The 20,903-nt window shown below is 42.2% G+C and overlaps 3 protein-coding genes across 3 annotated transcripts; 2 read left to right on the top strand and 1 right to left on the bottom strand.

Moving 5' to 3' along the window:
• The first annotated feature begins 528 nt into the window (after positions 1 to 528).
• Positions 529 to 4,955, top strand: LOC136482196 (protein WVD2-like 2). Its single transcript, XM_066479432.1, has 6 exons — positions 529 to 697; positions 2,547 to 2,760; positions 2,888 to 3,156; positions 3,273 to 3,416; positions 3,516 to 3,587; positions 4,170 to 4,955. The coding sequence occupies exons 2-6, from the start codon at positions 2,586 to 2,588 to the stop codon at positions 4,554 to 4,556; spliced, it is 1,047 nt and encodes a 348-aa protein (XP_066335529.1). The 5' UTR covers positions 529 to 697; positions 2,547 to 2,585; the 3' UTR covers positions 4,557 to 4,955.
• Positions 4,956 to 7,513: 2,558 nt separating this feature from the next.
• Positions 7,514 to 13,151, top strand: LOC136482195 (uncharacterized). The gene is made up of 13 exons (XM_066479431.1): positions 7,514 to 7,937; positions 8,203 to 8,345; positions 8,744 to 8,860; positions 9,268 to 9,382; positions 9,507 to 9,644; positions 10,101 to 10,196; positions 10,284 to 10,397; positions 10,601 to 10,669; positions 10,804 to 10,874; positions 10,965 to 11,058; positions 11,515 to 11,640; positions 12,286 to 12,375; positions 12,750 to 13,151. Exons 1-13 carry the CDS (start codon positions 7,548 to 7,550, stop codon positions 12,846 to 12,848), a joined length of 1,662 nt encoding a protein of 553 aa, XP_066335528.1. The 5' UTR covers positions 7,514 to 7,547; the 3' UTR covers positions 12,849 to 13,151.
• Positions 13,152 to 16,020: 2,869 nt separating this feature from the next.
• On the bottom strand, positions 16,021 to 20,525 carry LOC136482203 (CDK5RAP1-like protein). Its single transcript, XM_066479438.1, has 3 exons — positions 20,224 to 20,525; positions 18,106 to 19,160; positions 16,021 to 17,168 (listed from the first exon to the last, which is right to left on the bottom strand). Exons 1-3 carry the CDS (start codon positions 20,463 to 20,465, stop codon positions 16,666 to 16,668), a joined length of 1,800 nt encoding a protein of 599 aa, XP_066335535.1. The 5' UTR covers positions 20,466 to 20,525; the 3' UTR covers positions 16,021 to 16,665.
• Between the last annotated feature and the right edge of the window lie 378 nt (positions 20,526 to 20,903).

Below are 20,903 nucleotides of genomic sequence, written 5' to 3'. Positions count from 1 at the left end.
CACCGTGACCACGCCGCGCGGGAGCGCTCGGCCGCACGGAAGAAGGTCGCGGGATCCTGCCGCTCGGCCATGGAGGGGTATTTTGATCATACGGACACAAAATTGACAATGTCAAACCAGCCAACTAACCGATGGAAGCCTGCAGAGGGTCCATCCACAATCCCATCTCTTAAAAATCACTAGTACTCTACACGAAAGAAAGCCAAAAAAGAAAATCCTCTGCCTGCCAGGAGGATGAAGCAACCGCCAGGAAGCGAGGAGGAGGAGGGAGGACGAGCCGTGCCGTGCGTGGCGCTGGCGCCCAACACGTTCGAACCAACCGTGGTCCGTACCGCGCACCGCCACGGAAACGAAAGGCAGGCAGGCAGGCAGGCCCGATGGGGCCCATGCGAAAAAGGAAACCGGGACGAGACGAGGCGGGGCCACGGCGGAGCAGGGGAAAGGAAAGCTACCGCCGAGCGAACCCCGTTCAAATCAACGAACCCACCACCACCACCGCCACCTTCTCCCTGCCCCTCCGCCTCCGCCTCCTTCGCCGCCCGCCTACCTCCTGCTCCTGCTCCTCTTACAAATACCACAGTGACGCCGCCGCCCCGCCCCGCCCCGTCGCCCCGATCGAAGCCACCACCACACCAGCACCGACGTTCGCGTTGCGTAGCACTAGAGGCCGACCGCCGGACACGCCGCGCGAAAGCAGGTAATTCGCCTGCTCCTTCACTCACTCCATTATTCGCACCGGCTGTTGTTTCCTGCTCCTGAATACTGCAGCGACCATGCACGATCTGCCTGCCTGCACTCGCATTTCGTTTTTTTGTTTCCCCAAAGGGACAGGCCGGGTAGCATCATTGCCGGTTCTGGGAATTTTAGCAACTATATAGAGGAGTATATATATATTTAGGCTCTGAATCTGCGCCTACATTCCGGTATTTACCTTGTGGGAATCAGGAGGTGCGTCAGGTAGGTCTCTGCATTTGCATCCCCTGCATCTCACGAGAAACAGAGGGTTCAAAGAAGAACGCTTTACTAGATTAATTCCATCCGTGCATCTAACTTTCTGTTCAAGGGGAAAAAGAAGAGAGTTTTTTTTTCCATTTTCAAGAGACGCCGGCCTGAATTAACAGAGATGGTGTAATAATACAGAAAGAAAAAAGAAACAAGAGAACAACAGTTACAACACATAACACCACCACCAACTCGATATGCATCCTGAGCTCTCATCTTCTTTCCTCGTGCTGTGATGTGGCACACGATTTTAGTTGCCTTGGTTGGTGCCGCCTTCTCGCACACAGATGAGATATGGGATTTCAGTCGTCTCAGTGTCGCTGTCACCGTCACAAAAAGGATACGCATCTCGCACTAGCTCGGGAAACTTGTTAGGAGATTACGTACAAGGGATCAGCTTTGGGTTCGCAGTGTCTCTGATTACTCGTTGACCAATTGTTACTAACATATTAACTGAGTAATAAACTAGTGTCGACATGTCTTTTCTAGTTTGTCGTTGGGAATACATGTTCAGTTCAGGTATGCCTATCAGCAGGATGGCCCTGCCCTCCAAGTTGTCAGGTGTCTAGTAGATATGATAATGTATAATATTATTAGAGACAAGACCAAAGCCAACTTCCTTTTGGGAAGCCAAATTCTTTCGATTGATCTAATAAAAAAAGGCTTTTAAGGAAGTTGTTATCATGTCCCCTTTCCGATCAGATCCGTTCCCGACAAACTCTTCAATACAGTTTTTTTGTAACTTTAACTGGATTGGATCATAGCAAATCCTAATTAAAATAATACAAGCAGTAGTACAGCTTACAAGTGAGAACCTTTCTCTTTTTGGAGTTCTAAAGGACAATAGAACACTTAAAAACACTGGCGTACCAAATAATCTTTTCATCGTCCCACCTTATAGTAGTCCAACTAAATCTTCACATGTTTAATATTAATAGTATTCTGATTCCTTCAACTATATAGTCTGCACCAGCCAAAGTTCAATTTGTTCGTATATAATATTTTTGTTTGTCGCCTTTGTTCCCTTGTCTTCTCTTTTAGTAGTACTTGTTTTATCCTCTTATTATGGAATGTATGATGCAGCCAGTTCTATACTAATAATACCATCAAATAAGTCCATAACAGTTAACGCCATGCCATACCGACATACAGGATCTCAAGTAAACAATTAATTCCCTTGATCATTGTCGACAGTCATGCTGGCAGATAGCTTGTCAAAGTACATGACTCATTCTATCCACCACAGCCATGTCATTTTCCTGGTTGGTAGCTAGTGAGGAAATCATTTTCCAAATGATGGATATATAAGATTTTCACACAGTTGGCCTTTCCATGTCGATTCTTCACAAGATAGGAACATCCTGTTTCCCTGTGGTCACAAGTTTCGCCAGTTTGCATGTCCTTGTTCTTTGACAAAATGGTTCCAGTTGTTGTAACGATTAAACTTGCAGAGGCTACTTTCGAGGTTACCGATAAGTGCTTATTGCAGTAGTATTATTTTCTGGGAATCAGTATGAACTATGGATGCTAAAATTGTACTTCAGTCTTCTATACAGGACCTTGATTCTGCCGTTGGTGATACCATGGATGTGTCTTATGAGAAGTGTGCTGATCCGTCGAACTCGGACCTGCCTAGCGCTGTTGATGTTGAGCAGTCTGACAATGGCAGCTCTGAACATTTGGGGTCTGCTGTAGTCAAGGGAGCTACTGGAAATGAAGGTTATTCAGGCATCGAAAGTTCTGAGCAAACTGATGATGGTAAGTCTGTTGTGGTTGATGTTTGTATCAATTTCACTGAACATTTAGCTGTTCAATTTGGTCGTTTTCCTAGTATTGAGTTAGATGTGCAATGTACTGACTACTGACAGTGGCTATATGAATTCAGAGTGTGCTGGAGATGAAGGCTCTCTTGGTAATGTTGAAAATATTGCTGATAAACAAGAGAACCAGGAAAAGATTCCAATGGAAGAAACAGCGATGAGTGATGGTTCCTCCATCACATCAATGGAAGATGCCATGGAACCAAATAATGATCTCCCATCAGAGCCTGAAGATATGAGCAACCACACTCCTGATCCGTCAAATGGCAAATCTTCCAATGGAAATAGGAACGTATTCCAAACTGCAAAGAGGGTGTTGACTTCAACGAAGAAGGTGGGTATTTCCATTTCTTTAACCTTTTTTTTTCATGTATGATTCATTAATTATCTAGCAGAATTACATGAACGCCTTGCGTCGTAGTTTTGAACTTCTCTACATTTTTCATACAGAATACTCCATCTGCAACTACACGGAAGCCACTACAATATACTAACAGAGGTAATCAGGACGATGCGAAATCATCAGTTGGAAAGGCCACAGTTCCATCAGGCCCAGTTTTCCGTTGTACTGAACGTGCTGAAAAGCGCAGAGAAGTATGTCTTCCATAACTTTTTTTTCTTTTCTGTAAAAAATGTGAATCTTGGTAAAGGGAGAGTGTGCTTATAATTGTTGTTTTCATGCTTTGGTTGCAGTTTTATATGAAGTTGGAGGAGAAGCATCAAGCTATGGAGGAAGAGAAGATTCAGTTGGAGGCTAAGTTAAAGGTAATTTACCTGGATGTCATTTCTCTCGAGTTGCATCCTGTGTCTCTGATCCCCTTCTGATATAATCGGATTGTTTAGTTGACCTGAACCTTGATGCTCATCTAGGCGTAGTTGAAGTTGATTCATTACTGTCGATCATGATTCAGACATGAATAAAGTTCAGTTAACCTGAAGTTTTTGCTGCCTATCTAGTAGTACCTTTTTTTTTAAAGACCCAGGCAACAATCTGCAGTTTAGTTGCCGTTGTGTTCTGAACTTGTTCTATTATTTGCTTTTAGTCATGGTTCTGTTCTTGTTCTGCTTGGACACTTGATACAGTTCTACTGTTCGTTTAGTTGGAACTGCTATGCTTGCAATCTGCAACATGCTCACTAGTCACAACTGAAGGAAACTAACGGGTGCACTTACTGTCTGAACCAGGGTTTATAACCACACCAAGCAAAAAACTAATAAAAAACCTTCTACAGAATTGCAAGCTCAGAACAGTAACAGTAACTGAAAATGCGTAGGATGCACGCTGATTGCTGAACAATTTTCAGAGCCGAGTCTTGACTGTTTCGTCATGCATTTGTGAATCTGCAGAAAGAGCAGGAGGAGGCTCTGAAGCAGCTTCGGAAGAGCCTGACCTTCAAGGCCAACCCGATGCCAAGCTTCTACCACGAGGCGACGCCGTCCCCGAAGGCCGAATTCAAGAAGCTGCCAACGACCCGGCCCAAGTCACCGAAGCTGGGCAGGAGGAAGACGACGACGACCTCCATGGAGATGTCCAACTCCTCGTCGGAGAGCGAGGGCGCCACGAGGCCGTGCTGCCGCGCCAGCCGCGACGGCCTCGACAGCAACTGCAAATGCAGCGGCGGCAGAAGCAAGGCGCAGGCCACGAACGCCAAGCCGGCCGGGCCCAAGAAGCAGCCGAAGCACCGCGCCCACAAGATCGCTGGCGAGGGCGCCATCAACATCGCCGTGCACTAGCCGCCGACGCCGCCGCTGCTTCTTGCTCGTTTCTTCCGGTGATGGCGATGGCGTGCAATTTTTTCTTCTAAGTTTTGAGAGCGCTTTGACGGCTTGTGGATTTGGTGTAGATAATAATAAGCTATGGTGACGACGAACAGGGGCTCTGCTGCCACGAGTGAAGCCGGTCAGTCGGTCAGTCAGACAGAGGTGGTGGTGTTTATTGTCTGTTTGTGTTGTTTATTTATGCTAATCTTATTTAATTTGCTGTTGAGGATGGCCTGCACATTGTTACTGTGCAGTACTGCTTGTTTTCTTAATTTATTATGGGGAGTGGTAAGAAAGATTGAGTGTTGGATGTAACTTGTACAAACGAAAACAAGGGTTTGTTGGTGGTGATGGCAGTACTATTTATCTGAACTATGCTCACTCGCTGCACTTCTGTGTTCAGTTCTTCAAGAGCTGCCTTAACTTGCTTTTCTCTGAGTTTTGGTTTGGATGGTACTCTGATTCTGTGCTGTGCAAAATGCAAGGGAAGAACAAAATTTAACAAAAAAACTTGTGAAGAACAGATTTTGCAATGATGATAAGATCATTTGACGGGACAAAACGGGCTTATTTGGATTGTGAAGCAATTAGTCATATCAAATGTTGGCCATGGAAATCTAGTGCATAACAACATGTTCGAAGAAGAAGAAGAAGAAGAAGAAGAAGAAGAAGAAGAAGAAGAAGAAGAAGAAAGGATAATAGACACCATCCAACTATCACAAATTTAGTTATATAGCTGATTTTGATAGATGATTTCTATTTTCTAAAAAAAATAAAAATCTGGTCTCATCTATAAAAATTCGTAATTAATTTATTTTAAATTAACAAAATTTGAAAGTATTTCTAGTTTTCTTCTAAAAAACCTATATACTTGTTTGAATATAGAGTTATTTGGATTTTACTTGTTTAAATAAATGATAAGCATGACTACAAACAATAAAAAAATAGGAGGATAGATAAACCGATTCTGAATAACTATAAATCATAAACAGGTATATAATAATTTTTAAAAAATAGTACTAGTTTCATATGAATTTTAAGAGATCATGTCAGATTTTTTAATATTTTTAGAGATTAGAAAACCATGTATAAATCATCTAGAGGACTAAATTAGATAATACTCCCTCCGTTCTCACTTTGACTTTTTTGGTACATCTATTTTGCTATGTATCTAGATATAATAATATGTCTAGATACATAACAAAATGGATGAATCTAAAAAGTCAAAGTGACTTAATATTTGGAAAGGAGGGTGTAGTTGTTGAAAGTCAGATTGACACGTAATTTGTAGGCTGAAATATATGCTTTACTCTAATTCTTATCGGTAAAAGCGTAGTCAATACCAATCATAACTACAGTAGTCGATTTTTACTGTTCTTGTGTTGCCACGGGAGCTCTAGGCAGATCTTTGATTTCACGAACAAAGTTTAAAATAATGGAAATGCTTACACCCAGCTGTCCGATAGTTTGGATGACGCCGTTCGCGGGCCGTGACACCAGGCTAAGGGTCCCATACCGTATCCTCTTGTCCACTCAATTTCTCAAGAAGCCTCTCGTCCACTTGTCCTCTTTATAGCGCTCTCCACCGCAGCGCCGCGACAGCGCTTCGCCGCACCACCTCGGTGTTCTTCATGGCATTTGAGCGTCGGCCGTCGGCCGGCATCTCCATCGTGCCTCAGCGCGGCAGCCCGCCTTCCTCCCTCTCCATGGCACCTTCTGCCCGCCGTGGCCGCCCATCGCAGCCTTCTCCACCGGACCTATCGTGGCTTCTCCATCGGAGCGGCAAGCTCTACACCGGTGAACTCTCCACACCGGCGAGCCTCCATTCCCAAGCAACAAGGAGACCTCCATTCGCAAGCAGCAAGGAGATGTTGCACTGAAAGCACATGTTGCAAACATATGTTTTAAATGTGTCAGAGGTATGTTGCAAGATTATGGCTCTGTTCGACATGACTTATTTTGGCTTCGGCTGATTTGTATGGCTGATTTTTTGTAAGAGAAAAACACTATTTTTTGGCTAGCTGATTTTGGCTTACAAGCTCAAGCGAACAAAGCCTATGTATCAATGTTGCAAAACTAGATCGGGATGTTGCAAAAGTAGATCAGTATGTTGCATATGTTGCAATGGCTATACACGTATGTTTCAAGTGTATATATGTTCCAAATGTTTCATCTGTACCAGACGTATGTTGCAAGTATTTTCATCTCTATGTTGTATATACATGCATGTTGCAAGCGTATTTTTCATGTGATTTCGTGTCATACATCTGTTGCAAGTGTTTCTTCTGGATGGTTAATATGTTTGCAATGGTTTTTGAACTGTTCTTCAGGTGTTTTTGCAAGTGTTTCAGACTCATGTTTCAAGTGTTCCATCTGGCTTTTGTTGTAACTGTTGCGTCTAGATGTTTTTAAAAGTAGATCAGAGTTTGCACATGGGATGCGTATGGGAAGCGGCTGACGACGCGATGGTGGGGCGCTCGCCCTCAAGCCCGATGCGCTGGTGTGCTTGCTCACTCGCTGAGAAGGTACCATCCGATGCTAGCGCTCTGGATCGGACGTTCGGCCGCTAGCAAGCCTCTTTAAATAAACTTGAAGTTTCACAACTGAAACCAAACCGTGAATGATGACGTATATAATACAAAAATCTCCAAGGTTTCCAAAATTTGATAGATAATTATGGGGTTTTGCTAAAATTTGCCCAAAGCTTCATTAAGTCTTTCCTTTCCGGACCCACCAATAAAACCCCATGAACGAGATTTACCGACAGCAACCAGGGAAGATGTTTATGCCACGTCACGTCGCGCCAAGCGGCTTGCGTGTCGAATACACCGGTCCCACAGCACCAACAGAAGGGACCCAGTCGACGTCATCTTCTCCCTCCCCTATCCACTCGGCCGTTGGCGCTCACCAAAACCACCCAGAAGCCTCCGCTTCACTCGCTCTCCGGTCTCCGCCCGCCGCGCCATGAGCGCCGCCGCCTGCCTGTTCGCCGCCGCCGTCTCCCTTTCCCTCCCCTCGACCTCCGCGCCCGCCTCCGCGGGACGACGCTGCCTCCGGAGCCCCACCGTCCTCCTCCGCTGCTCCCCGACTCGCTGCCGTGGGCCGGTCCGGGCACTCGACGAGCGGCTGCTCGGTGCCGCGCCGGCGGAGACCGAAGAGGTTGTAACCGGTGTTGACGTAGGGGATGGAAGCGGGGTCGCTGAGGGTGATGAAGTTGGAGCAGGGGAGGTGGAGGAGCTGGAGCTGGAGCAGCGGCCGCCGCCGAGGGCTTTCGTGAAGAGCAGGCGGCAGCGGCAGGAAGAGGAGGAGGCCGCGGCGGGGCAAGACCGGTTCAAGCTCATCAACGGCAAAGAGGTAGCGGCTTGTGTAGCTTCAGCTGCTTGCTTTTGTTGTTTCGACGGCCCGCCTGTTTGACAGATCGAGCGGTTTTGTACTGACTGCTGCGTGTGCAAATTCTGATAATCTGCAGCGATCCATCAAATTCACCGGAGAGAACTTTTGATTGTTATCCCAACTAGATATTTTGGGCCGTGACATGAACATTGGAGCTGTGAATTTGTGTTACCTGTCAATTTCAGCATGTCTGATTTTCTGAACCTGTGGACCTGGCTACCTGCAGATATTTCAAGAGAAGGCTTATCTGGTTGGTGTTGAGTGCAAACGGACAGGAGGGAACCTCTTCGGCATAGAGGAGTCTCTTAAGGAGCTGGAGCAGTTGGCTGATACCGCGGGCCTTGTGGTAGTCGGCTCAACCTATCAGAAGTAAGCTTATGTGTGCGGTGTGCCTGGAACATCACTACTGAGCCTGCGCTGTGCTCCACTGGCAATTGTGGTTATATGTTCTCACCATTGATAAAGATGGGCCACCCTGGAAAATCTGAGATGCCTGGCCAATCTAATGCATGGTCCACAGGAACTTCACGGTTAACTCCGATAAATGAAATGCTACTGTTAGTTCAAATTTCAAAATGTATTCTGCAGCATTGCCACAATTTAACATACATATAGCTCAAATTTCCCTCTTATTTTTTCTGTATAGACTGTATTGTTATGTTCTTATGTAAGACTGTAAGGCTATGGCATGATATACAAACCACATGCCTTGCTTTTTCTTATTTCTACAAAGTACAGTGGTCCTCATGCTTTCTATTTTCCAATAGGCTTTCTACCCCAAATCCAAGGACTTACATTGGTTCAGGCAAGGTTTCTGAAATCAGGAGTGCAATTCAAGCCCTTGATGTTGAGACTGTAATTTTCGATGATGAGTTATCCCCTGGGTAAGATTCCACTTATTACTCTGCTATGTGATTTGATCTGTTTTCCTCGTTTGTCATATCTCAGACACATCAAATGAACCCAACTGTATGATCTTTACCTCGTGCTGATCGTTAACTATTATGCTGAAAAGATTGGTTACTCATCTTAGTTCAGAGAATACCTGAAAGAATTTTATTTGTCAATCTCATAAACGGATGCCAGTATAATTGATTTTTCATTTTTCCTCTATACCTAACCAGGATATATTTGAAGAATCTATCTTATGATTTTGACACCGACACCGTGTACTTGTGTCGATCATACAATGCTTTCAACTGCTTTCTAATCATATTTTATTAAACTGCTAACCACCTCAGATTGGTCTAATAATTGTTCTGATAGCTCATATTCCCAATAATAATTTCAGACAACTACGTAACTTGGAAAAGTCATTTGGTGGGAGTGTCCGAGTCTGTGACCGAACTGCTCTTATTCTTGATATTTTTAATCAAAGGGCAGCAACACATGAAGCTGCTTTACAGGTAAAAATCACACACAGTAGCTTTATTAACAGTAGTACCTCGTGATATCATTTATTGACATTAAGTTTGCAGTTTTAAGTAGAATGAACATGTTTGTTGTCAGCAATTCTGTTTTCCTTTTTAGGTCACCTTGGCACAGATGGAATATCAACTTCCTAGGTTGACAAAAATGTGGAGTCACCTTGAACGCCAGGCTGGAGGTCAAGTTAAGGGTATGGGTGAGAAGCAAATTGAAGTTGACAAGCGCATCTTGAGAACTCAAGTAATATTCTTTCTGGATTTTTTTTTTGCTCAATAAATTCACACAGGGAAGGGTAGGCCTGGTGCAGTGGTGAGAGCTGTCTCACTGAGTCACCAGGTCGCGGGTTCAAAGCAGCCTCTCCGCAGATTTTGCGGGGGGAAGGCTTGCCTCGGTTTTTCCCTTCCCCAGACCCCTCATGTGGGAGCCTCCGGCACTGGGTCTGCCCTTTAATAAATTCACACAGGACTGTGTTATTAGCTACCACTATTGGTCAATGACAGGGCACTCTGTCTCTAATGACTGTGGAATAAAAAGTAGATGGCTGGCTGACATTTCCTAATAATATGACAAACTCCTATTGATAATGTCTGCCAAGGACTTATATATTTTCCTTGTCACATTGTACATTGCTGAATTTGTAGTGCTGAACTTTTTTTTTTTGAACTTGTGGATCTCAAACATAAGTGTCATTGACAGATAAGTGCCTTGAGGAAAGAATTGGAATCTGTGCGGAAACACCGAAAGCTGTACCGCAACCGTCGCCAATCAGTTCCTATTCCTGTTGTTTCTCTGGTATAACCATGTAAATTTCCTTAGAGTGATCAAAAGTTTCCTATGCCCTCTATTCTACAAATATATTCAGTTCCAAATATTTTTCAGGTAGGGTATACAAATGCTGGAAAAAGTACACTCCTGAACCGATTAACTGGAGCTGATGTACTTGCAGAGGATAAGTTATTTGCCACGTTAGACCCAACTACAAGAAGGGTCTTGGTATGTTATCAGAAAACTCTCCTGATCCATAAAAAATGAAAATAGGAGATTTTTTTAGTCATGTAAATTGGATAACGGACATGAATATTCTCTATTTACTATCATTTGTATGCCTTTGGGAAGGATTTTTTCTTTAGTAAGAACTACCCATCATTATATCTACATATGACCATGACTGAATCTAATTGTGTATTACTTTGCAGATGAAGAATGGGACTGAGTTCCTTCTAACTGATACTGTCGGATTCATTCAGAAGTTACCCACTATGCTGGTACATATCCACAAAGCATATTCCTCTTGTTCACATGTTGTGCTCTTGAAGAATAAAACTGCAAATATTGAGAGTTTTTCCTATCTTTATGATGTCAACTTTGCATATATCGTTTATTGATAATACCTATCCAGGTAGCAGCATTTAGAGCAACACTAGAAGAGATATCAGAATCATCAGTTATAGTTCATCTTGTGGACATTAGGTATGGAACTTATACTAGGTGTTCTCTTTGTTGTGAATTCAATTTAATGCATCTATATGCACTGTACTAATATTGTGTCATGTGTTCCAGCCATCCATTAGCTCAACAACAGATAGATGCTGTTGAAAGAGTATTGAAGGAGTTGGATGTAGAGTCAATCCCCAAATTAATCGTGTGGAATAAGGTTCGTTTTGCTCAAATATTTGACCTGTTTGGTAAAATTTTCAACGTTTTCACTTTATTTCATATAAAATTTTCTGATCATAGTCATTCTATGCTTAATTTAGTATTAATGCCTAATTGGCTAATTGCCTATACTAATGGTGAATTAAATAGTGTGGAAGTGCTTTTGAGCAAAAGTTGCTGCAGAATGTGAAAGGGTTCTCATTTTTGTTCTACCTCTGTCTGTCACTCACTCTGAATTTAAAGTAGTAGTAAATCCCTAATATTTATACAAATGGTGCGGGGTTCTGTGGAGCTTTGATTTGCATTGGCTCATTTTGTTCTAACTAATCTTTACATTCAATAGTCAGAAATTTGGAATAATAGTGCAAGCAAGACACAATTATACATTTCCAACTGGAGCTGATTCTTCAAGTGCTTTTTTCTTGGAACTGAGCCCAATTTGTATGCCATGCAGATTGACAATACGGATGAACCATTGAGAGTAAAAGAGGAAGCTCAGAAACAAGGAATAATCTGCATATCAGCCATGAATGGTGATGGTTTGGAAGAATTCTGTAATGCAGTTCAAGCAAAGTTGAAAGTATGTGTTCCCCCCTTGTAGGCAGAGTTGTTTTTTAGACATGCCTTTTTGGGTTCTAGTGCACTTAATTTATTTGGAATAAAGGGCCTCTGTGCTCCAGATCTAAGTATTTTTGGAGCTGGTCATTTCTAGGTCCAGAAATTATTGGAGTGAGAGCTGTAGGCATATAGATGTCATGGCGTGTCAGTCAAGGGGCCAGGAATCCTAAGGTTTAGTAAGGTTGTTAGGAGATAAAGTTTTGGGATTTGTTAGGGGCTGGCTATATGTAAAGAGAGGCACGGCAGTTAGTTGGGGTAAGAATGAAGAACAACCTGTCCAATTCCCCCCAAAGTCTCCCTCAAAATCGACTTTGCCCAGCGGGCAGCTATCTTCCTGGCAATGTTAACCCTAATGATATAATAGAGGCTATTTAGCTGAGGTATTTCTTATTTTGGATCAATCACGGATGACATACTCAGTGCCGAGAGCTCCCACACACGAGGTGGGTATGGGGAATGGAAGTTCTAAGTATTTCTAGTTAGAGCTGCGGAAGGGATTAACACAGATGTTTAAAGCATCTATTTTATCCTACAAGTTTCAAAAATCTGCATCTAAGCTGGAATTTTGTCAATCATGATGTAAATCATGCATATTTGTCTTCTACAGGACTCAATGGTTCCGATAGAAGCTATTGTTCCATATGAGAAAGGAGATCTCCTAAATGACATACATAAGGTTGGAATGGTTGAAAAAATGGTGAGCGTCCTATTTGATTTAAGATGCAATTTCTTTGGCAGTGGTGTTTTGATCTTTTCTTTCCTGTCGTCAAATTTATGCCTTTGTAATTTTGTTCTGAGCTAAATACATATGAGTTAATTCATTCAACTACTGCCAAAGAGATAGTCTAGTCATGGAAGCATATGCATGGGTTGATACTAGTTAGAAATTTCTTTGTAAACAATCACACATTTTTGCTTATTGCAAATCTGCAAACCTAGATAATATCTGGACATACTCAAGTGCATGTTATATTAATTTCTTGAGAAGCTTCCATTTAATAGAAAATTTGCAATTTTTTGCATTCTTGTTTGGAGTTAATGATAACTCTCCTCTTGCAACATTTACTGCAGGAGTACAAGGAAAATGGGACATTTGTAAAAGCTCATGTACCTCTACCTCTTGCAAGACTTCTCACACCTCTACGGCAGCAGGTGGTGGCCACAGTGTGATGTGCATGTCCTCCATTTGGAGGCACCCGGTTACAAGAACAAAACCAGATACACATTATATATGAGCTTAGGAAGTCAAATATCACATATAGCTACAAATAGGAGTAATATCGATAGGCAATGCTCAATATATAACGTACTTAGTATAAATGATATAACCTTAGATAGCATACAGTGGAAAGACAACTCCGATTTTCGAGTGAAGACTCTAATTTCATAGGGACAACTGACACTAGTTGATCATAAGTTTAACTCCTTCAAACTCTAGTAATCTGATACCCATCTGGGATTTTTATCTAAATAATTGAAAAATAAAGTAAGTGTAAGTACATGTCGTACTCAACAAATATAACATAGGGTTCATGAGGCTCAAAAGGCTGACACTGGTTCAACTGCGATTAGCTTTTAATGAGTCATGATTTTAGCAATTGAGTAGCAACAAGTTTATTCACAAGCCCACACAAACACATGATCAGAGAAACATGAATAATGAATAGCATAAACAGTAATCATTAGTGAGCATCTTCATCATTAGTATCATCAGTGTTCACCATCTATTCCGTAAGGGTTCCAAGGCCGCTCGTGACCATGAGTACGACAGATATACCAACTTTACACTCTACAGAGGTTGTACACTTTTATTGTGTCATGATTTACCCTTTCGTCCAAGGTCGCGAGCCTCTTAACCCACTACCAAAGAAAATGTTGGCAGGGTTCATTATGAAGCCTTTCAAAGATTCGTCTAACAAGTTAGGGCCATTAGATTCACTCGGTAAACAGATATACGACCCCCCCTGTCAAATGACATAATTCTATCACGACTATACACATAAGAGTAGAGGCTGTCCTATACCGGATTAGGCAAGCCATTCTTACGTCAATAGAGGTAACCACTAACAAGCTAGAAAAAGGTCCTCATACTGAGCTAAAGCCAGAATCATGTAGCCTGTAAGTTTTGGATGATCACTTACAAATAAGTCCTTAGGGAGAGGAATCTAGAGCACCATAAAAACAGCCCAATGCTGTAGCCCCTGATTCCATGTTGCAAAAAAGCATCTTTTAAATGTTTATTGCATATACCATTAGTCAAGTTACAAGGTCATGGTTATTCATCTTGAGCACTAGCATAATACTACCCAATGCAATACCCCATAGGTAACAAGGTATAAGTTTAATTTTAGGGAATCTCTATCAAGGTGACACATGCAATATGAATTAAATGTATTAAAGTTGGTAGAAAACTAGGATAATCCCATGCTATACTTACCTTAAACTCAGATACTTCTTCTATTGAATTGTAACCTTCAAAGGACTTCTTCTGAATCACCCACTTCTTTTATATCACCAACGTAAAGCTCACTGACTGGACATGATCATAAAACTCCACACAAATATCCATGCAATCATACATGAAGCAAACTATAGATCTAAATTAGAACAGTACACCAAACATAATAAACATCAAATAAAAATGTTTTAAAGATGTTCTACACGTTACTACGAACACACAGACGTGAATAGCACACTAATCAGAGCTACGGTGCAAAAGATACAACTATCGAAAGACTTGCTTTTATAAAAGAGAACCATGTGCTTTATTAATTTTAACTATATAAAAGGATGCATAAGATATTTCAGAGAAATACCTAAGTTGAATTAAGTCAAACTTATATTCGGTTTTGAAAAATAAAGTGGAATTTATTATATTTTATTTATAAATCCAGTGATATAATTATTAATCAAGTTAGAATTTAAACCATGAAAATTCCAGAGCTGGTAACAAGATTAACATTGTTACGAATGTGTAGTTTATGTCGTTACGAATCAAACGCAACTTAAACGGGTCAAATCGGAGTTAAAACGAAGAAACTACGCATAAAATAAGATCAATGGCAATTCTGTAAATATTTTGAAATCGATTTCGTATTAAAAATAATTAAAAACAAATTAAAACAATCCTGTGGACCGGGGATTGAATTATTTTTGAAAGGCACTGGACGGCGGGTTAATTATGCCAAACTGCAGGGACTCTAGCAAAAGTACATGCCAAAACGGTATGGCGGGATATCGTCCATTGGATCTAAGATCCACGACGCACATCAGATAGGAGGGGAAGAGAAATGGCCGACGGCCGGAACAGGACCATGGGCGGCGGAGGACATGGCCGGCGGTGAGCGGTGCACGGGAAAACGGCCTACGGGCCATGGTTCGACTTGGGAAAGACACAGAGAGCAAGAGGAGACCAAGGCGAACTTACCACGACGAAAAACGGCGGCGTGGAGCGGATGGAGACGGTGCGCGGCTCAGGATGGTGGACGACGTCGAGGTAGGGTTGCGGCACGCGGCAAGCTTGAGCGAGGGCGGCTGGGCATGCTAGGGTTGCGGGTAGGGGTTGCGGCGCGATGTGGGCGGATGCTATTTATAGCCCGGGGCATCTTGGTGCGCACGGCAAGGCGGACGAGGCGGGGGCAGCATGGACTCCTCAGCGGCGGCGGCGAGTCCGGGTGAGTCACGAGGTAGGAGAAGGCTAACAAGCGGGCCTAGGACGTCGGCAGCTCAAGGCGTGGGGCTGGGCTGAGAGAGAGAGAGAGCGCGCGGAGAGAGGGGCGGGGACGTGGCCTGCGCGGCTGCTGGGCCGGCCCAAGAAGGAGAAAGGGAGAAGAGGAAACGGTCCGCGGGACGCTGGCACTGCTGGGCTGCGAGGAAATGAGGGAGAGGAGCAGGCCTTCGGGCCAGATTGAGAGAGGGGGAGGATTTTCATTTTCCAATTTTTAAACCTTTTCTATTTTCCTTTTTCAATCCAAATTCAAATATGATTCAAATCAAATTCAAATATAGTTTCAAATATACTTTTCATGATGAGAACTTTTAAGAAGTTTTCAAAACTGAACTTTTGCAAACTTTTGAAAGCTCTTTTATTTTCTATTTTTTTCTTTTATATTCAAGCCATTTTCAAATTTATTTTAAATAAATTTGAATTTGGATCAAACCACTCATCACAATAAACAAAATGCAATGGCATGAATGCACATAAATGTTGCTAAACCTTATATTTGATTTTAAATTTTAAATAAGTTATCATTTTCCTAAATTTAAATGCTCACAAAATGCATAATTAAATCAAATTCACCTATTTCAAAATCATGCAAATTTTTAGGGTGTTGCACCATTCCTTGATGCCATTGGCACTCACATAATTAGCACATCTTGTAGATTTACAAAAAGAATAGCTTTGTTGTAGAAAATTTAATTATAGATTATTTTCGTCATCTTTTATCATTGTAGGACATCAACACATGTGCACAGGATTAGATAGCTGTATATACGCACATCAGAATTGTAAATATTCTCAGCTGAATTTTACTCTCTTTTCCCAGTCTGAGAATCATTCACTCTACAAGATTGTGTAACCGTGCCATCTGCTATACACATCCCCATGAACATTGAACTGAAACTCCGAATCCTCTGGTCACAGATTTGCAGATATAGTCAATCAGGGTCAGTATACCAGCAGTAAAAAGCCATCTCAAGCTGAAGTTTACAGTAACAAGCAAAAACTTGGTCAATATTGTTCGACCTTTACATGGCAATACAACCTTCAAAAGAGGGGTAATTCACAAGACCAGCAGACTTTTATGCTAAAAATTCTTTTGGCTTCCGCTGATAAAAGCAGTGCACCATGCTACCTTATCAAAACTGAACCAACGCTTAACCATGAGGCTGACATGCACGTACTCAGTTTCTTCTCTATACCAAAATTGTAGTCATTTGAAATATCACTACATATAATCACAACTACTACAAATGTAACTACTACTTATGCAGCAACAGCCTGCGCTTCAGATGCAACATTTTTGTGGAACAGACTCAAGCTTGTGCGTGCAATTGGCTCCCCAAATAATGTTGCTGTCGACGACCTGAGAATTTTCACCTCAACGAAGTCACCAACCACTGGCTTATGTGCTTCTTCACCTTCGAACGTGTGTGGTACAGGGACACTGGCAAATGATACCTTATGTCCCCTATCAGTCTTCCCTATCAGCTCCGTTTTGGGAGCACGCTTATTGGGTCCCTCGACAAGAACAAGCTGCACTGTACCAATTTGAGAATCGTAGTTCTTCTTTGTGGTCTCGCGGAAGGTGTTGATTAGTTCCATGAGTCTCCTCTGCTTGACATCTTCGGGGACATCGTCCTCATAATTCCGGTGAGCATGAGTCTTTTCTCTCATGCTATATGCAAACATGTAAGCCATATCATATCCAACAGCCCTTACAAGGCTGAGGGTCTCAGCATGGTCATCTTCTGTCTCTCCACAAAAGCCTGTAATACATCAGAAATATACATCCCAAATTAAAGCATAGAAGATGAAACTAACAAAATTGCATGCCACTATGAAGGATTCAAGAAATTTGGGATACCTAAGTACATATCTGACATAATTACATAAATATCGCCAAATGCTAGAGCTACTGTTATAACTTAATCAATCAAGTAATCTCAATCTCATTTAAACTGCCATTCATACCAGAGAACTAGCAAAGACTCCATGACCTGTGCCGAAACAGCTTTGTAGCATCATGATATAAGAGCTGTCCACATCTCCAAAGTTACTTGCTAACTAGTTGTAAAATTACTGCCGTATTCCAGTTTATCAATATATACAACGAGATAAATGTTAACCTTTTTTTTTCATATATCAATAAGCCATTCCACTCAAATTATGAAGCGAACAAGTCTTAAGCAAGAGCAGGAGAAATAAATGGAGGTATCAGATTCAATTAAGGCAAGGACATGATCTGTATGATACCTAATTCTAAATTGTAAACAAAGCATACCATTGTTATAAACATCTAAAACTTTAACGAAAATGGAAACAAATTGGTCAAACAGGAACTTAACATTCAATCAAGATATCGCCTCAATGCAGCACACCAATTTTAATCCTTTTTTTTTTATAAGTTCTTCCATCGATACTAGATATGAAGTACATCTATGAGGTTATCTTGCTAGTTGAGTAGTGAATATAAATTGGCTCTAAATTCGAATTGGTCTGTTATAGCTCCTCACCACATGAGCCACTCTATAGTCTATATGGACATATGGTCAATTCTCACTCTTTTTGACACATCCATAGAAAAAAGAAAAATATCCATTCTGGGAGTACTTTGTTCAGAAGATCACGACTATGGAAAATCAGGAAACACAAACAAGTTAATCTAGTTAAGCCAATGCAGACTATGGAAAAAAGAAAGCTTACCGGTTATGAAATCACTGCTTAGCCCAACATCAGGAATGACATTACGAATTTTGTGCACAAGTTCTAAGTATGCTTCTCGAGTGTAACCCCTCCGCATTCGTTCCAGCACTGCTGTACTGCCTGTTTGTGCTGGTAAGTGAATAAGATTGCAGATGTTATACCTATCCCGCATCAAATAGAGTAGTTCATCTGGGAAATCCTTTGGGTGTGGTGAGGTAAACCTGAACCGCATCTCAGGGTATTCCAAAGATAATCTATCCAGGAGATCAGCAAAACGCAACCCCATATTCTTCACCTTGCACATGCTGGAAAATCCTTCACTGAGTTGCCAGTTTTGGCCAGGCTCCAATTCTTCTACTTCAGAAGTGTCATTATAACTGTTAACATTCTGACCAAGAAGCATTACTTCCTTCACGCCAGCTTTCCACAGTTCACCAACCTCGCGGACAATAGAAGACACTGGGCGAGACCTTTCCCTACCTCTAGTGAAGGGAACTATGCAGAATGAACACATATTATTGCAACCTCTCATGATTGACACAAATGCTGTAACTGAATTGTCAGAGATCCTTACTGGGGTGATATCAGCATAAGTTTCCTCGAGTGATAGAAGTGTGTTCATACCCTTGTGGCCATAATCGACTTCCTGGAGCAACCTAGGCAAATCCCTATATGCATCAGGTCCACAAACAACATCAACCATCTTATCAGAATCGAGTATTTTCTCCTTCAGTCGCTTTGCCATGCACCCCAGGACAGCAATCTTGGGAGGCCGCAAAGATTTTGATCTACCTTCAGCAACATTAGCTTTCCATTCCCTTTTCAAAAACCAAAAGTAGTTGAGACGCTGCCAGACTTTCTGCTCTGCATTGTCACGGATGGCACAGGTGTTGATAAATATTATCTCTGCACTCTCAGGGTCAGGGACAATTTCATCATAACCTTCATTTTTCATGATAGAAAGCACAATCTCCATGTCATTTATATTCATTTGGCAACCATATGTCTCGTGGTAGATGCGTCCCTTGCTTGAAGTTGTTGAACCAGCCACTAAACTAGACAAACCAAAAACATTATGATTGTTATATTCCACGCTAATAGCAATCACCATAGGCAGACATAAATCACAATTATAACCAATTGAGCATGGTACATTAGAACAATGAAGGTTTTCAACTCTTTAAAATCTGCTGCTATAAGGAACAGAATTACCAATGATCGGAGAAAGTGGTATAGCTTGGAATTTGTTCATAGTTACTGCCAACTACCAATTAGTCTAGTTTGCAACCTTCTTAAACACCAAAGGCAAATCAAAACTGCTTGAAGCAATACCGAGCTGAAAAATCATACTATATATATTATATCCTTAGCACCAGTCAACGAATAATCTATCAGAATGGCTGTTTAACGTATGTTTTTATAGTTTTACTAATGGTGCAACAAATAAGTTTCCACTGATTTAACATCTTCATACAGCCTCTTACTGTACCATGAAAATTAACCTTGGAAAAAACATAAAAGTGGTGCCAAACCACTTGAGCATATCCACAGTCCTTACTTCCTAAGTTCCTCAACAATCAAAATAAATTCAAAACCAACATTATTGAGTGTCATCATGCTACAAGCAAGTTCCATACTCCATAACAGGCCTATAACAAGATAGGCACCCAATATAGACGAACCAGATCCACACGGCACCAGTCAATTCTTCTGAAAATCTAGTGGAAATTCCACCTAGTAATTCACACTACCCACTGCCACTAATACACATTTCAAGCAGTTTTTACATGAGAACTCGCCCCTCCATTAGTTGACATAAGAAGCAAATAGTACCAGCTTAACCCCATTGAATCAAACAGTCACTCATTTCTTTCCTATATACTTCCCCTTCTCCTTCCTACGGCCTAAACCCAACTTGCATGAATTTGAGGCTCCACTTCCACTAGAATCCCAAGCACTTGCACGAGTGCGAGCACCATATACTAAAATCCGGAATCACATTGCAACGCACTACAAGCCAAAAAAAAAAAAAAATCGGACTACACTTCCGCAGCAACGAGCAGGGTAGTAGCCTTTAAGGTGGAGAGGACGGGGAATAGAAATAGAGCAGAGCCTTACTCCGTCTGGCCCTCGGAGACGGCCGTGGCCGCAGAGGCGGCAAGAGTGCGGGCGAGGCGGCGAGGAGGCGGCGGGGGCGTTGGGAGCCGGCGTGCAGCGGCCGGGACGGCGGAACGATGTGGTTGGGGAGCGGAGGAGCAGGGGCGGAGCGATGCGAGGAGGATGCGGTGGCGGTGGCGGAGGCCTCGGCTCCCGAGGCGGAGCGCCGCGGCGGCAGTGAGGGGGGCGAGCGGCGCCGCCATCGCGTTCGGGTGTGGTGGTGTGGTGTGAGGAGACGAGAGGAGGAGGGGTGACGAGAGCGGCGGCGAGGATAACTGCTTGGAGTCACGGCGTCCGTCTGATCGACGAGGAGCGGCCAGGAAAAATCGCTGTTCCAAGATTCTCGATTCATGAGGATACACACATTCAAGTTGATCTCTCTGTTATAAAAAAAAAAAAATCGATTTTCTTGATTCTTGTGCATCATCGCATCTGTCTGCTCTCTCCAGTTTTAAATGAAACTTATATATAATAAAATTGCAATTACAGTTATGCCGTTTTCCAGGGATGCATCTCAATGTTTAAAAAACTTGCATTTTCTCTTGCGCATCAATCGAAATTACAATCGATCATATCATATTGTACGTATATTTCACATATTCGAGCTCTTGTAGGTGTTTTTTTTTTTGAGTGGATATAGT

Source organism: Miscanthus floridulus, chromosome 9, assembly GCF_019320115.1.
Source record: "Miscanthus floridulus cultivar M001 chromosome 9, ASM1932011v1, whole genome shotgun sequence".
In the NCBI taxonomy this organism is placed as follows: Eukaryota; Viridiplantae; Streptophyta; class Magnoliopsida; order Poales; family Poaceae; genus Miscanthus; species Miscanthus floridulus.
Note: the sequence above shows the minus strand (reverse complement) of the source record. Positions and strands in the feature narration are given on the sequence as shown.

What these genes read in the sequence shown, in the direction of transcription:
- LOC136482196 (XM_066479432.1), top strand. Translation starts at nt 2,586, where the DNA reads ATGGATGTGTCTTATGAGAAGTGTGCTGATCCGTCGAACTCGGACCTG. An exon ending in TTCTGAGCAAACTGATGATG is followed by an intron (nt 2,761 to 2,887) that starts GTAAGTCTGTTG and finishes ATATGAATTCAG; the next exon opens with AGTGTGCTGGAGATGAAGGC. An exon ending in GTGCTGAAAAGCGCAGAGAA is followed by an intron (nt 3,417 to 3,515) that starts GTATGTCTTCCA and finishes CTTTGGTTGCAG; the next exon opens with TTTTATATGAAGTTGGAGGA.
- LOC136482195 (XM_066479431.1), top strand. Translation starts at nt 7,548, where the DNA reads ATGAGCGCCGCCGCCTGCCTGTTCGCCGCCGCCGTCTCCCTTTCCCTC. An exon ending in AATTAATCGTGTGGAATAAG is followed by an intron (nt 11,059 to 11,514) that starts GTTCGTTTTGCT and finishes TATGCCATGCAG; the next exon opens with ATTGACAATACGGATGAACC. An exon ending in CAGTTCAAGCAAAGTTGAAA is followed by an intron (nt 11,641 to 12,285) that starts GTATGTGTTCCC and finishes TGTCTTCTACAG; the next exon opens with GACTCAATGGTTCCGATAGA.
- LOC136482203 (XM_066479438.1), bottom strand. Translation starts at nt 20,465, where the DNA reads ATGGCGGCGCCGCTCGCCCCCCTCACTGCCGCCGCGGCGCTCCGCCTC. An exon ending in GTCTCCGAGGGCCAGACGGA is followed by an intron (nt 19,161 to 20,223) that starts GTAAGGCTCTGC and finishes TGGTTTGTCTAG; the next exon opens with TTTAGTGGCTGGTTCAACAA. An exon ending in AAGCAGTGATTTCATAACCG is followed by an intron (nt 17,169 to 18,105) that starts GTAAGCTTTCTT and finishes GATGTATTACAG; the next exon opens with GCTTTTGTGGAGAGACAGAA.